Source organism: Trichoplusia ni, chromosome 15, assembly GCF_003590095.1.
Source record: "Trichoplusia ni isolate ovarian cell line Hi5 chromosome 15, tn1, whole genome shotgun sequence".
NCBI classification, from domain to species: domain Eukaryota; kingdom Metazoa; phylum Arthropoda; class Insecta; order Lepidoptera; family Noctuidae; genus Trichoplusia; species Trichoplusia ni.
In genome coordinates, this window is record NC_039492.1 from 4287790 (window position 1) to 4303726 (window position 15937).

Sequence of the window (15937 nt, forward strand, 5' to 3'; positions counted from 1 at the left end):
CCGTCAAAGAAGGCTTACTGTCACGCGAACTAAACTTATTGTACATAATAAGATGTATAGAGCAATGTGTATAGCTTAAAAAGATGGATATTTTATTCTAAGTCATCTTGAGTTATTGGTATGTAAAGTAGCCGTTTTTGTTTTGTATGGTGCATAACAACAGACCGACATATGTATGTATTTTCTCTTTGAACAAAATAGGTTATATTTTTTTTCTCTCCAACAGGACTGGCGAATTCTGTAACACCCCAATCTGCCCGAAAGGACGCGGTGATGTCCAGTGTACGAACCCTGATTTCAGTTATGTAAGTATTGCAGGAAGTTGTTAAGCTAGATAATAGAATTGACCAGGACTACTATCAATTTATCGAGTTTAAAAATGTTTTGTCGGAATTTTGATCACTACTGATACCAGAAGCCAGTTGACTGTATGAAATCAAAACGCAATCGCTATCGAACGAGACGATGAAAAATTTGTCTCTGATGCAAACTGAATGATCCCAAATGGCTTTACAAATCAATGCATTTCTCTCTTTAATGTTAAAATTAATGTTGGTTAAACAATCACAAAATAACAAAAAAATCTTAGGAACATACACCAGTAACTTATACTCATTCACAGGCGGAATGTTCCGGCAACGGCTACTGCGGCCCTTGCGAGACCTGCATCTGCTACACCGACCGCGTAGGCTCTCAGTACTTCGACCAAGAGGAATACTGCGCAGACATCTGCATGATCAGCAGTCAGTGCGAAGACTGCCTCCTAAACAGTACCGCCGGGGACTGTGAGAGCTGTGTCCACAACATGATCGTGCAAAACTTCAATGAATCCGTTAGAGAAACTAAAGATCATTTAAATAGGAATGTTTGGGTAGCCTGCAATGAAACTGTCAATGATTGCCATATTGACTACTATGCTAGAAAGGCTGAAGATAAAACGATCTACCTCATGATCGAGAGAACCTGTAACGACATTAACTCCGCACCGATTGTTGCAACACCTAAAGGTAAGGACTTTTAAAATTTAAATATGGAATTATTTATGACCATAGCTTTTTTTTTCTTTATGATGAAAGTTATCAATTGTCTCTTGGAAGTATACATATATCACTCATTTCTTATCTGTGACATTGAACAGTAATCGACTCTTGTGAATGCTAAAGTCATTTTTAATTTCTACTTTTACACATTTTTGACGTAACAGTCCAAAATGAACTATAACTTAAAGACGATAGAGTTCAGAATCGTATTAAGAGCTGCTTTTTTTTTAATTTACACAGATGTACTCAATAATTCCCGTCTTTTGACATGACAAAACAAACACTAACACCAGCTGTGGCGTATCATTTCTAAGAACATAATTTATGTTTATCTAAAGCGTTAGCAATACTATCGCTTAAGAAAACAATAATTACGGCCAATTGTATAATGTGTTATTAATATTGTGCCGTCAAACTGTCCTACTGAGAACTGGGAAAATGTCCATTATTGCAGTACAATTCATAAAGCGGTAGGAAATCATAAATATTTAAATTGCGATATTATTACAATACTGCGTGATTAAACTCTTACCTGTATTCCTGTGAAAAATCACAAGCTACTGAACAAAGGTGTTATTAATACATCCTAGATTAATAAAATAAAATACAAGTTTAACAAGCATTTCTTGGAATATTAAACTCATTTTACAAATGCACCTATTCATGTCAAATACCAGATCCAAAAACCGTGTGTATAACATAGTTGCCTAAATTATTCTGGGCCGTACATCTCTACATTTACGAGTGTTGCAATAATGTTAACGAAATTCCATAATTTCAATGGGATTTTAACTCAAATTTCGCAACGGATAATAGTATTTTAACGAACTCTTAACAAAAACACAATAAGAGATAATGAAGACTTGAAGACAATTCTCCCCAATTTTTAAGTCATCTCGATAAAACAATATATCGTCAAACACACTACACATCAAAATTCTAAACACTTGTCTACGTCCGAACACCTTTCCACCTATTGTGTGTCCTATAAATGACATAATATTTACACGCCACTGTTTGATAAACAATGACAATACGATAGCAAGACGACAGACGGTCGTTATAACAGCTGATACGAGACAAGTGACGTATTACGAACTTGTCCCCTTTGTTATTAGACCACCCACTCTCCCACCCCTCGTTAAAATAACAATAAACAATAGTCAATTTGTATGGAAAATGTTAAGAAATAAACAGACTGACGTTGGACTTTGAACTTTTTTTTTCTTTTAACGATAGTGATTGTTATAATACTAGCTACCTTTTTTTGTATCTCTATGAAAATTCTCATCGACTTCCTTCGCTCTGGAGTAGGGTGGACTCTTTTCTAGACCTAAAACCATAGGAATTCTTCTCCAAACCCCATACTTTTTCCCGGATGGGAAATCATAAGATGCCTTCTGCTTTGGGTTGAACGTGAGGGAGACCTTCACTGAGTAAAACCCATCCACGCTCCTTCCAATGCTCTTTGTGCCTCGTAAACCCTTTCGGGCAATCCTAAACGGTTATCCGTTCTCTATAATCTGGGGCTGAAGATTGACAAAAACAAACTAGGGCTTTAAATATTACTTGAATTTTTCATTTTCCTTGAATGGTTTTCTGTAGTATTGATGTAACTTCTTAATCATACACCAGTAGTTCTACATGTTCATGCCTTCGCTAGGTATTTCCCGTTCACAATTGCCACCAATAGCGTCATAAAACATACAAGATAAGAAATTTACCTCTTCATTTTAATTGCACTGAGCGAACGTACGTGACATTTAGCAAATTATTTGTTTAAGTTCCCCGCTTCTTGACTCCGCCCACGGCACATTGTTTACGAAACGAAAAGACTACCAAAACAATGACATTGATTTAAATTACTTTATATGGATGTATTAACTGTATTAGGCATGTACAGATTTACTTTAGCCATGTTAGTCATTTGTTTTTGAAAAATTTTGATGTATATGTATTCATTGTATTTATTGTTGTAATAACAGTTGAATTATAATACACATTTACCTTATTTTTTCACTGAATATACACCTTACTGCGCCGTATTTGCATATTTATTTAGTATATTTTATGCATAATTAATAAAACACGAGTTTAAAGTAGGTACCTACGCAAGTACGGATAGGACGATGAACTCTTAAATATATAATAAAACAATTTCAGACATCTAAGCCGATTTAGTTCGAAGTTTACAACACATATTTAACACTAATACATGAGCTACATCCTTACCACCTAACCATCAAAATTGTCTCCAGTGAGCATTATCCTGGGAGTCCTGGGCATCTTAGCAGCCGTAGCGGCAATCGGAGGCGTGATGTTATGGAAACACATGAACGCGATCCCTCCAGTCCCGCTCAACGACCCACAGTACCAGAACATTGACGCCGAAGACTGCCGCGGAGAGAACCCGCTCTACAAACCGCCTACCTCCTCCTTCAAGAACCCCACCTACGGCAAGTGGTAGTTTATGGTGAGTTACACATCTTCTCTTAGAATATATACTCTCGCATTTCTTGAAGGATGATCAGTAAAACTGTAACAAATCTTTGTGATCAGTAGCCGTACAATGAGATCTTAAAGCACTGTTGCCTGTGTGCAAGAAAGACGCCTATGAGTACGTGTTGCAAGCTATCTTGTTTTAATGGCAACTGTTCAACTTTTATCTTTTGTTTTTTAATGAGGTGTACAGCCTTTCATGAAACAATGGAATTAAAGTCGTCCTAAAGACAGTTTAAAAATGTTGAGTTGGTATGTGCCTTCAAAATCGATTCAGAAATTCAATTGAACGAGTTTTCCTTAAATGATGCAATGGTTTACTAATGGGTATCTATCAGGATTTTCGGACTAGTTTCGGACATAACCGAAGTCCTTAATCATAGGCTGACGAGGAGTCAAGACGAACTGGGATCCTTACGAATGATTTTCTCCCTGTGACATAAAAATCATTTTAATGTCAAAAATGTTGCAAGAATCTATAAATCCAGTTTTTAAATAGTATAAGTTATGCAACAGAGCCACTTGTCATTCAAAGCATAATTTAAACGTTCTTAATTTACATTAGTCACGAAGTTAAGATCATTTCACGCGCATTAATATGAATGAATGAGGAAAGTTCATTTGTCGCTTTGGAAATACCCCGTAGTATGATTTTAAATGTGCTCAATTTAAATCGAAAACTCAATGAGTTTAGTTCGGAACAGAGATAAGTGTCAACATAACTAAATTTTTGATACTACGATTCATTCATAAATTTATGTTGTAAAACTGTACCCTCTTACTCATACATACTTTGAATGATATTATTCTCAATCTCGGTGGCAGAAAATTGTGTTCGGAACTAAGAAAATACAAGAGGGAAAAAAATCGTATACTTGGGAATAGAAGTGGAAGCAACTATTCGGATCAGTCAAGTGCTTTTAATCGTATCCAAAATGTACTGCAATTTTATCCTGTGTGTGTTCCTTCACGAAAAAACCACTCAACGGATTTAGACAAAACTTGGTACACAGATAGTTTATAACTAATCATAACTGTTTGATATTTTCTCAAGCTATCGAAATGTCAATAGCCTTCCGATATCTCTCTATTGAATCTTTACAACCTGTAATCACAGGCCGTTATTATTTACTCTCTTTAACAACCTTGGTGTTTTAACTGCTGCAGAAACCGTTCACTTTATTGTAACACACAAGTAAACTAGCGAAATACTGTTAACTGTTACCACTTGCATTACGGCATATTGTACTGGTAATTTGAGGTAGGTGGTGGATTTAAGTACACTTCTCCTTTATCCAGTTTGTACGCCTACGGCAATATGATGTACCTAATTGGATTTCATTGTATAAACCGTGTCACTCTAACTAATTGATTAATGAAAATCGTATGATAAACAACTAACCGAAAGCTTACTAAATAATTTTAAAAAGAGGTTTTGTTCTAAATTCTTTATTAGAATGAGTATTTTTTTTTGTATCAGTCGCGAACGTCAGTTATTATCATTAATTTAAAAAAACGATGAGTCAACAATCGTTAACCCAGACATGATGCAGTCGTGGACACACAGATTTTTTGCCATAACAGTAGCAAAAACTCTTTCAAGATACATTTGAAGGTTATTAGCAAATTCGCCTTACTTCACTTGTCATTGCTATAGCATATACAATGATAAAAAGGAAGGCATAATTATAATGCTGGCCAAAACTGAATTACATAAGAAATCAGTCTCGAAAAACTGAAGCCCGAAATACTATTTTTGAAATTTAATACAGATATGTGGCCTACAACCGCCAAAGAAGACTACCGCAGTCGTAGAAGAGAGATGGCACTCTACATCTTTTATTGTTTCTGTCCTTCTCTTGTACTCCTTGCGAGGGTTTAATAATAACCTTATTGAAGAAGGTGGTGTTAGGTTTCGTGAACCTCTTAGTACTAGTATATTCGCGGAAATTTAAAGGAATGCTGACTCACAGCCTCCCAACAATTCCATTGGGATTTCCACGAAACTATGATTAATATAAAAAGAAATAAACCGTCCATCGATTGGCATTCATTGTGAAATTTAGGTGACACGTGCAAGCTTCGATAATTTAATGCCCCATTGGTTATCTAGTTGTCAAATCGAATTAAAGATATTATTGAGCAAAAGGGCTATAAAAAATTTACAGCTATCTTTATTCTTTCGCCTGCAGGCCTTTAAACGAGTTTTATACTCACATTATCTCCGACAAATATCTGTTATCTCGTATGAGCGATCCAATCTGTGTAATTATGGAATTATATCCAAGCGGAACCTTAAGCTATGGTAAATATGAAAAATATTTCGTGGTGTATGGAAGAGATAAGATTATTGCTTAATACTATTAATGACGGTAAATAACAATGTTTAATAAGTATTGAATACGGCTTGTAGAGTTTATGATTATTAATGTGATTGTTTTCTTAATAACAGGCAGAAAACAATAGAAAAGTAACTTACGTTTGTCTTGGCTGAAATATAGGGAAACATATTGTTCTTGGCAAAGAATCTATGTAAACCTCTTAAAATTAGTACTATACTGAACCATATATTATCTATGTTTTATTTGATTACTGACTAGATAAGCTTCGTGATTACATTAGCAAATAAATGGATCTTATTAATGATGAACGATGGTAAAATTTTATTTCTCCATCCCTAATATTTTCACCATGCTTTAGAATCAGTATTCTCAAATTTCCCTCGTCTTAGTAGACTAAATGTCGAGAACATTATCACACGCCAATACAACTACATTATAGTCGATATACAGCAATGATCCATGTTCATCAGTTGACATTTACGACTAAGAAATGATATCACGAATACCCAGAAGCAACTCACTCCTTACCTAATAGGTGCAGTCGGTATCAAGTATTCGTGACGTCTTTATGGTTATGTACATAAGATTGATTTTTGTTTGGCATTGCACGATTCTTATGAGCTCGTAGCCGATGTTGAGGGGTGATGCTGCTATACGCAGTGCATTACGCTGTCTCTTTTCCACAACGGGAACAGTCCTGTAACATCATAGTACAGGTAATGATGAGTACTCCGTACTAAGATTGGTTTTAATGCATTCGCGGTATAAGGCAGTGACATTAAGAGCTTATCAGTAAGGCGAGGCCACGGTACCACGGTAGCGTTAATAGATTTATAATGTGCAGTAAATTATATTCATATCACTCTACTTTATGTATAGCTCGTATTCTTTGAACACGTCCTTTGTACGACTGGACGCAGTAAAGATAGTGAATTAGGACAGCGTAAATATTTAATTTAAATTATCAAAATGCTTCTCTACTAATTTGTGGCATCTATTTACATTAATTCCCTGTGTTTTTGGATAGAAGCATAGCATTGGAATGTCAACTTAGTCAGAATTTTTAAAAACCCTGAGCAACATTTTCCAAGTATATTACAAAAAATGAATGTGAAATAAAAACAGCAGTCAAAAACATTTTTAAGTGCACATAAAACAAACGCAACACGACTTCACTCAGCGCAGTCATAAGTCAAAAAAATATTTGTTACATTAATGTGAAAGGTAAAGTCGTAAGTGTTATGTGACCTCACTTGGAGTTCAGTGAACGCAGACAACTTAAATCTTTGACCCTCACGCCACGGCGCGTCAAGTTGGCACCCCTGCGACCGTGGCAACACTCGTATATATGAACATTATGGGCAATATGCATATAATGTCAACTTTAATGCATAAAGGAAACGCAGCGAAATGTCACAAGCACTTTGTTTACACTTCACATGTACGCTTTGGGTGTATTCGGATACGGAAATGTTCAAGTTTATATGTGGAAGATTATGTCAGAATCTAGTGAATGGATTTTAATTTTAAAGGCACCATTTAGTAACTTAGTGTTTTAGTACCCTGTACCGATACTGGCCTATTACTTTATGTAATTAAGGTAAACAATGATAACAATGCTTTAATGAGAAAAAAATATGTGACGATATCCCGAAAAAAAATATTTAATTATAAATAAAAACGAAAGCAAAACCTTTAAGGATAAACAAAATACAATAACAACCACTAAGTACCATTCAGATAACATAATAACAAAGCTTAATTTAATTAAATAAATCAGAATTAACCACTAATATATCGCAAGAGGTAACCTATATGTCATAATTGCGTCATTATTACCGTGAACAATCCAAACGTCAGTGATAACATAACGGAAAAAACATATTTGTAACTATGAATTTGTCTGTTCAAGGAAAAATTAACCACAAGTTCTTTATGACGTCATCATATAAAGGATTATGGTATTAAATTAAAGGAATGAATAAAAACCTTCGGTCTAGAGGCGTATGTTTAAATCTGTCTTGAAAAGCAATAGGCTGTAACAATGACTGTATGGATAAGAGAAGTTTTCAATGCAATGAAATATTCATGGCAAAAATGAGTTGGTATACTTTCACGCTAGACTTAATTTCCACAACAACAACATATTGATAATTATAATAATCCTAGTCTGTTGCCTCTCTATTACTACAACGTATGAAATCAAAGCAACCAGTAACCGCTAAAGTTCAACGCCATTTCATGTCCAGCGTGTTTCAAAAGCACAACAAAAAACATGCTATTTGCCAACCTGTAGACGTCTGTACAATTTAATCTATTAAGTGCTTGACATTACGATGCCAGCAAAAAGTTTAAAACGAAGTGAGGAGAATGTACACTTATGAACTTTAACACATAGATACAGCAATATTCAAGCAATTAAGTCAGTTGTAAGGTTGTATATTCTCATTGAATTTATTAGAAGATTGTAGGTATCATGTTTCAAATATAGAGTCGCTTCTTCTCATCAACTTAATTAAGCTATGATGTGATACTAGGATAGTAAGTTGAAGTCTACACTGGTTTTGAAAACTCAATGATTCAATGTTTCGTAAACTACAAAGATTGGGTATGCCTACTAGAAAAATTATTGTCCACAATGCATGGTCCCTCTTATTTAAATACAATTCAAGTTATTTAGATAAAAACTTCATTCAAACAGGAAGTAACGTACCTAATTGTTAATAATTTCGTATTTTGTAACAATATATTTTAATACATCCACTCGACAGCTAGAGATTTATCAAAAGTTAATATTGTTTTTGTAGGTATCAATCAAAGAATATTCAAAAATATACGTTTTTACCTTAATAATTTACCTATTAATTTTCGAAACAAAAACCACAATTGATATTTAAATTTGAACGTGTTTTTCCAAAAACAATAGGGATTGCTCATAAGTTTGGAGAAATATTAAATATAGGAATTTAAATAACAGGTAATGAATAACCTCAATTGATTTGAAAACAAAATGTTTGTGTACCAAAACCTGTCATGTAGCACCTACCTAAAATCTGTGAAATGGAAACATTACTGTACTAATCTTTTTATACATTACTAGCTGTTCCCCGCGACTTCGTCCCCGTGGGTAGAAGATATAAGTTATGATTTAGGTGTACCTGCCCGGTTTTTTTCACATTTTCCATTGTATCTTAGCTCCTATTAGTCGCAGCGTGATGGTTTATAGCCTAAAGCCTTCCTCGATGAATGGTCTATTCAACACAAAAATAATTTTTCAATTTGGACCAGTAGTTCCTGAGATTAGCGCGTTCAAACAAACAAACAAACTCTTCAGCTTTATATATTAGTATAGAAGTATAGATTATTCGTACTCTTCAGAATGTTGTCTTTTCATATTGTGTCAAAATATGGAAAATTCGCATTACATGAAGAATGTTAACAACAACCGAGTTCGAAGAAGGAGGAGATTATGTTTCTCTGTATGTATTACTGTAAAAGCCTGAGCTCCGGTAAATCCTTGGATTTCTTGTAAAATCTAACAATTATTAACTGATTGAAGTGTGAATTGTTTATATTATAAATTGATGCTAAAGATTACTTGCAAAACCATTTATAAAGTGAGTTCTAATACTGAAAGCCCTATAAATTCCTTCCCTTAAATATTTTCGTTTATCGACTCGTGTCGTGAATCCTTACTAATCCTAAGATTTACCGGTAAAACCTAAGATTAACTCGGGGCTTTACACTAACATATATAGTTCTTTTTCCTCGCTTCCCTTTCGTCTCTACCTTCAAGAGCAACGTAACGTAGCGTACGATGCTAATACCCGCGAATGAGATGTCGAGGTCACAGTCAAATGGACGCGACCGCGACGTGGGCTCATCGTAATGTTCCTCTAATTTACTCACTATTTCGCTAATAAACACTTCCGCAGATAACACATAAAACTTTACGTAAATAGAAGTGTTGTCAGTTCATAGCCCTTTTAATGAACGGTGTTAAGTTTCGTGGTAAGGCTCATCTTTTTATCTTCCTCTTTTCACAATTCACTGTTCAAATTTAATAAGCTAATGCTGCATTTCTATTCAAAATAGTACTTATTTAATGAGCTTAAAAGATAAATAACACCAAAAAGAAGCTCTTAGCGACTTACATACAAATTGTTTGCATAGTCTTCTAGTGAACAATTTACATATTATGTTCATCGAACCCTCTTTAAGTACACACTTAATGCAAGCCCACTTAGATAAATACTAAGTACTCAACTGAGTAATAACATTATCCTTACATAGACGATAAATGTACTAAATCTCATTGATCTAATGACCGTATCGATCGCGCTATCATATTTTTGATTTCGCGCCTTGACACGCTTACGCCGTGCTAGTTCACTTCAATTATTCTAAGTCGAGTACAGTTATACACAGTATAGTCAAATATTATACAAATAAAAAATGTTGCGCATAGTTTTTGTGTCCCACTTCATATATTTTCCTGTGGTTGTAGACTGAGACACTCGACGCGACCTGTGGGTCAAACCAATATTTGTTTCCTTCTCTTGCAATGATCGAAATGTACCATGTCTATTGACCGTATTTGGATAAAGTCGTGTTTTAATATCTAAGCTATATCACACCACACTATTGACACCTGGTCATTGTTGTGTCTAAAGCATCTATATTCCCTCTTTCGGAAATTAAATATTTTTTTACCTTTCCTTATACTCAGACGAATTGGTTGGTAACATCAAGCATGTTTTAGATCGCTCTACATTTTCTATCTACGTAACTCGAGTCAAAAATGGTAGCTTTACTATATGCAGACTTTAAAAACTGGTTTAGCTAGTTCCATTAGTCCAAATAGAGTTCTAAAAACGTATCACGCGTAACAAATCGCGGCTGACAGGTACAAAGTTCGAATCCCCTCATTATTCTAAAGCATTGCCATGCTTTAAACGGCCATTACTTCACAAACAGACGCATACATTAGAGTGACAGTTTACTAACTACACGCTTTTACTTCCATTCTGTATTATGGAGAAATAGTCTCGTTTTATAGCTTGGCATTTATATGTATGAGCTTTAACAAGTCAAAGGTGTTTAAACACAATCGATCTTACGAGCAATTAAATAGACCCACAGTCTTTATACATAACAGGGATGATGACTGGGTAAAAAAAGCAGAAATTTGATAATCAAAAATATTAGACACATGTTTTTTTCTCGAACAATTTACAAAGATAAACAGTTTTAAAGTTAACGAGAGGGACTTCTGACGTACCGATTTCGTAAAATTACACACAATGATGACGTCAAGGGTAAGTTCTATTCACTGTAATTTGATCAATTTATATTTTCGGGACAAAATAAAAAAATTCGTGTACATGATTAAACATTAAAAGACAAGACGGATACTGAAAAAAAATGACATCATTTCCATAACATCTAAATGTTGTGTCGGGAAATCTTTTCAATTGTAACGAAATGAAACTCAATGATTTGGTTATTAGTGAGTCATGAGAATATCCTTCACATTGACTTCTTGAGATAAATTAGTCAGCGTTTCCACGAAATTGCCGGTGTCTAACCGGAACAAATAAATACCGCTACTACTTTCAAGATTTATTGATTCCACTTACGTTAGCCAATACTCTATCTACCTATTTAAATAACTAGTTCCAGTTTGTTTTTATATAAATCGCTTGTTTGACAACCTATCAAAATTATTTATTTCACTCCTTTGGTAATATTGAAATGAAATAAAGTAATTAAAGCATATAAAAAGGCTTACGTTGTATTTTTCATTTGACAGCTAATTATGGTAATAAATTAAATCTCCCTGTGATGTTAATTATTCAATCAGTCACAAGGAATCCATTCATATTATGTTAGCTATAACAACAATAATAATTTAAAGATCTGTATTAAAATACTGCGTTTATTTATTTTTAATTTAGACGAGTTTACAAGACTACATAAGGACATCGTTCTTAGAGTAAAAAGCTCTACTAGACTACCCCTGAAAACTCAATTGGCTCTTTTTTGCAAACTGAATGAACTTGGCAGGAGTATATGTTCCTATATTATAAACCTTAACAACTGGAAAACAATTAATTCTACGTACTTCAACGCAAACAATACGCTTATTTATTGTTATAATTATTCCATTATCCTTAAGGTTGTCCTACGTACATAGTTTTTGCCCAATATCCTTGTATGTTAAATAATAATATATTGCTTTAATCTTTTTAAATTGTCAAGCAATTATCTCCTAAGAATTGACGTCACTAATTGGAATATGACATCATACGCCAGGTCAATGGTTTCTGACTTTCTGCTAGTATTATTTCACACTTTATTTTTAAATCAAAATGCTTTAATATGTAGTTTTCTACATGTATGTGATGTTTGTGCACCTTATTACGAACGGCGTGCTAATTTTGAAGTGTCTCGAATGGTCACGAGCTCCACAACTCAAGTTAACAAGACATTCTATTTACCATCTTATTTGCATCTACGAAAATCAGATATTCAGATATATATGGAATTTTTTGTGGTCACATTCACATTCTTTCCAAAATATTCACTTAGAGCTTCAAAATTGTTAGTTAATACTTTTTCTACTTGGCCTTACAAATTACGCAGTGGCCTTCAAGCTAAGCTTCGCAAGCGAATCTACAGGAGTATTTACACATTTATTTTTGTCTTGCTTAAGTGCACTTACTGAAAGCAGTTTTAAATACAATTTAACCTAATTACAGGAGACCTAGTTTTTAATTATACCTACTTTTAATGCTATCGAGGTTACAGTTAGTTTTACTTTTGTATCGAAACATGTAGATATTTTTTCAATAACAATAACATATAGAATAACCAAGAGTTTATGGTATTTAAATAAAAATCTTATTTGTTGTAAACATAACGTCTAAATAAGGATTGGAATAACAAGAACGATTTTGTATAGTAGGTATTAAAGTATGTGGTTTGAATTTTAAGGAACCATACAATCACACATTAATTTACTAAAGGATAAAATTATTGAGAAATATGAAACCAAAAAATGCAGCAACCACAACCAGTCCAGGAAATTTAATTTAGCGTTAAAATTATAACGGGCTTCTAAGAAATTGATGTCGATCCTCGTTATTAATTTAGCAATACAGTTAGTACCGCAGTTGCACAAGTATAGTAAGTGCCACCCACGTAACTCTGAGATAACTTACTTCTCATTTAATGCTACTTATTTGCATAACCAGAATCCTATGTGTATCAGTGGGCGTTCAAGGAAATGAAAGGAGAAAAATTGTGATAGAAATGGATTTTTTCTACGGAAAACTTCTTTAGACAAAACCGGCCTTGCATATCAAGTATGAAGCAGACTTTTCGATGAATTTAAATATTCGCAAGCAAACAGTGATTTTATAACCTCGAAATCATTAATAACGAACGCATAGCATTGAATGGAGTCACGAAAAGGCTCAATCAGAGGCCAAACTAAAATTAAAGAAACTGAATTATCAAAATCTTGAATAGTTAAAAGAAATGGAATGGACAATTAAAATGAAAGAGAACAGTTCTCCTTTGCCTTTATTTTAAAGCCACTAGATTGAATAAATAAATTCTAATTCTCACAAATAAGGGCGAAACATACCACATCCGTGTGTTATCTACCTATAGCATTATCTATAAAACAAGATACTTATGTTTTGCACGATGTTTCTTAGTGAATCATTCATCAAAGCTCGTTCGCACACACGCCACAACTAATGTTACTCGAAAGCAATAAACACGTCGTGATTAATAAATTCAATAATGCTAATACCTTTATGTTTGTTTGTTAAACACTTTAATATCTTGTACTAGCAGTTTTATGTACTGTACGTAAATTGATTTGTGGCTAGTGAAACGGAAAACTGACTTCATTACGGCTTGGGAGAGTTTTACGTAGAAGATCGTAGATAGTAGTCTACGCTCTCGTAGACTTTTTGGAGATTATGTATTTCCTTGTATAGTACTTGTGATGTGCCCAACAAGGTCCACAATGAGCTAAGAACTTACTTAATAATTGATCAACTAGTAATGTGCAATAAATAATTAAATTGAATTTATGGACGCTCTACAAATTTGAAATTTTGACTAATGCAATAATTTTATAGACAAAGAACTCAAAGGTATATTCATTTAAAATGTTTATTTTTATCTTAAACGAATATAAGAAATAAATATATAAAAATAAAGTGTCGTTTTCTCCTCGCATCTATCACAAGACATTAAAGATTACATTTGTAACAATAAGTGCAGTCGACAGTCCCTGCATATCTTGTTGCGTTAAGATTTTGACAGCTCAATTAGAGCAGTAGCCGAGTGACTTGCGTTAGAAAGGTTTGATCACCACACATGATAAACATTTGCGCAAACCAAGCAATATAGTTTTACATGACACGTTTTGTATTGTGAAATAGTGCAATAAGTATCCTTTAGAACCTAGAACATTTTGTTAAAGAAAAGGAAAAAAATAGTATCCGTATTCAAGTCTTTAAGTACGTCCGCCGGATTTAATAAAAAAACTTTATAAATGACACATCATTCAATGTTATCATGGATATGTATGATACAGTTTTGAAACCAACAATTTTAATCGAATTTCTGGAATTCGATCTCTATAGTTCAGTTGTATACCTATTTCCCTTAAAGGTAATTAAACAGAAATTGACATAATCAATGCTGTACCTACTTAATACACAACACAAACAGTATAAACACCATATCGAAGTAGTAAGTTTTAAACATTATTCTGAATTGGTGCAAACAGATTTACTTCCAATTACGACCACGTCAGTTATAACTAATCATAATAATATAAATTCAACTTGTCGTCTCTACATTTGCATTTAAATCATCTTAACAAGCTGCTAATCTCTTAGTTAATCAGACCTTGTTGTACTCAATTGATCGGAAATAACTTCATTGGTAGTCGACCCACAAAAAAAATACACCGAATGAACGGATACATTTAAACACTCAAATTTTAAAATCAATTTTTAGGTCCTAGTACAGAGAAAGATGTATTTGTTAGAGCTCTTCTCCTAGGGAGAAGGAATAAGTGTCAATATAGAAATCACAGAAATAAAATACAATGTGTTCGCTACTTCAAGCAACACTAGCTTTGTAAAGTTATTCCGTACACATTATATGGCAGCTAATGAGTAGAGCTTATTTTAAACAAGTTGGCAGTTAAGTTGCTACCGTCGTGCACGCGCTAAAATGATCATACGGTCATACCGATATAGAACGTATGACGAAATCAAGACGTTCCCCGGTTTAGTACGGGTTAAGGGGACGTTTCTTTAACACGATTAAACGGAGCCAGTGTTTTATTCAATCTCATGATTCACGTTAAAGAATACTTGCAACGCTACAATAGAGGCAAACGCAGCCTATCGAAACTATTAAAATAATTGCAACTTATTTATATCTTGAATGAATGGAATCATTGCGAAAAATCAAGTTTGCGGTAGACACTTTCAAAATAACTATGCTTGTATGTAAGCAGAGCACGCTTTGCGACCGGTATCTCAAGTCGCATGTAGAGTCGCCACGACCGAATCCCACCTTCGATATGAATGCCGTTCATTTTATGCGTCCAGTGCTCACTGACCACTTGATACATGAGCCCGATAAAAGGTCAAGACCCGTACGCAGGATGCCTTGTCTAATAAGGGACATGTTTGTATCCACCAACTATATCACTGACAAAGTAATAAGCTGAACAGCGCTCCTTTTATGAACTCATTTTTATACGTGCGTAAGTCGGCTCGGAGGCAATACTACCGGTTTTATTATAGCGCTTCTGGTCTTAATGAACGGCCAGTTAATGTTAAACTGGATTATACTAGAATGAATATTATTGTGCCTATATAAAACACGACAAAAAGAACATCATTTCCTTATTATTTACGAGCAATATTTCCTTGCCACACCTTCTTATACAGAAATCAATGAACAACACATTACATGGGATATTAAATTGTACAGCTTGCCAACTATTATTCATGG

General features: G+C 34.0%; 1 protein-coding gene across 1 annotated transcript in view; it reads left to right on the plus strand.

Moving 5' to 3' along the window:
* LOC113501578 (integrin beta pat-3-like) overlaps positions 1–15937 on the plus strand; it is a 38840-nt gene that overhangs the window by 20212 nt on the left and 2691 nt on the right. Inside the window, exons 4-6 of the mRNA XM_026882798.1 lie at positions 227–305; positions 623–1007; positions 3299–3513. Coding sequence (XP_026738599.1) covers positions 227–305; positions 623–1007; positions 3299–3507 — 673 coding nt within the window. The 3' untranslated portion in view covers positions 3508–3513. The remainder of the gene's footprint in view (positions 1–226; positions 306–622; positions 1008–3298; positions 3514–15937) is intronic.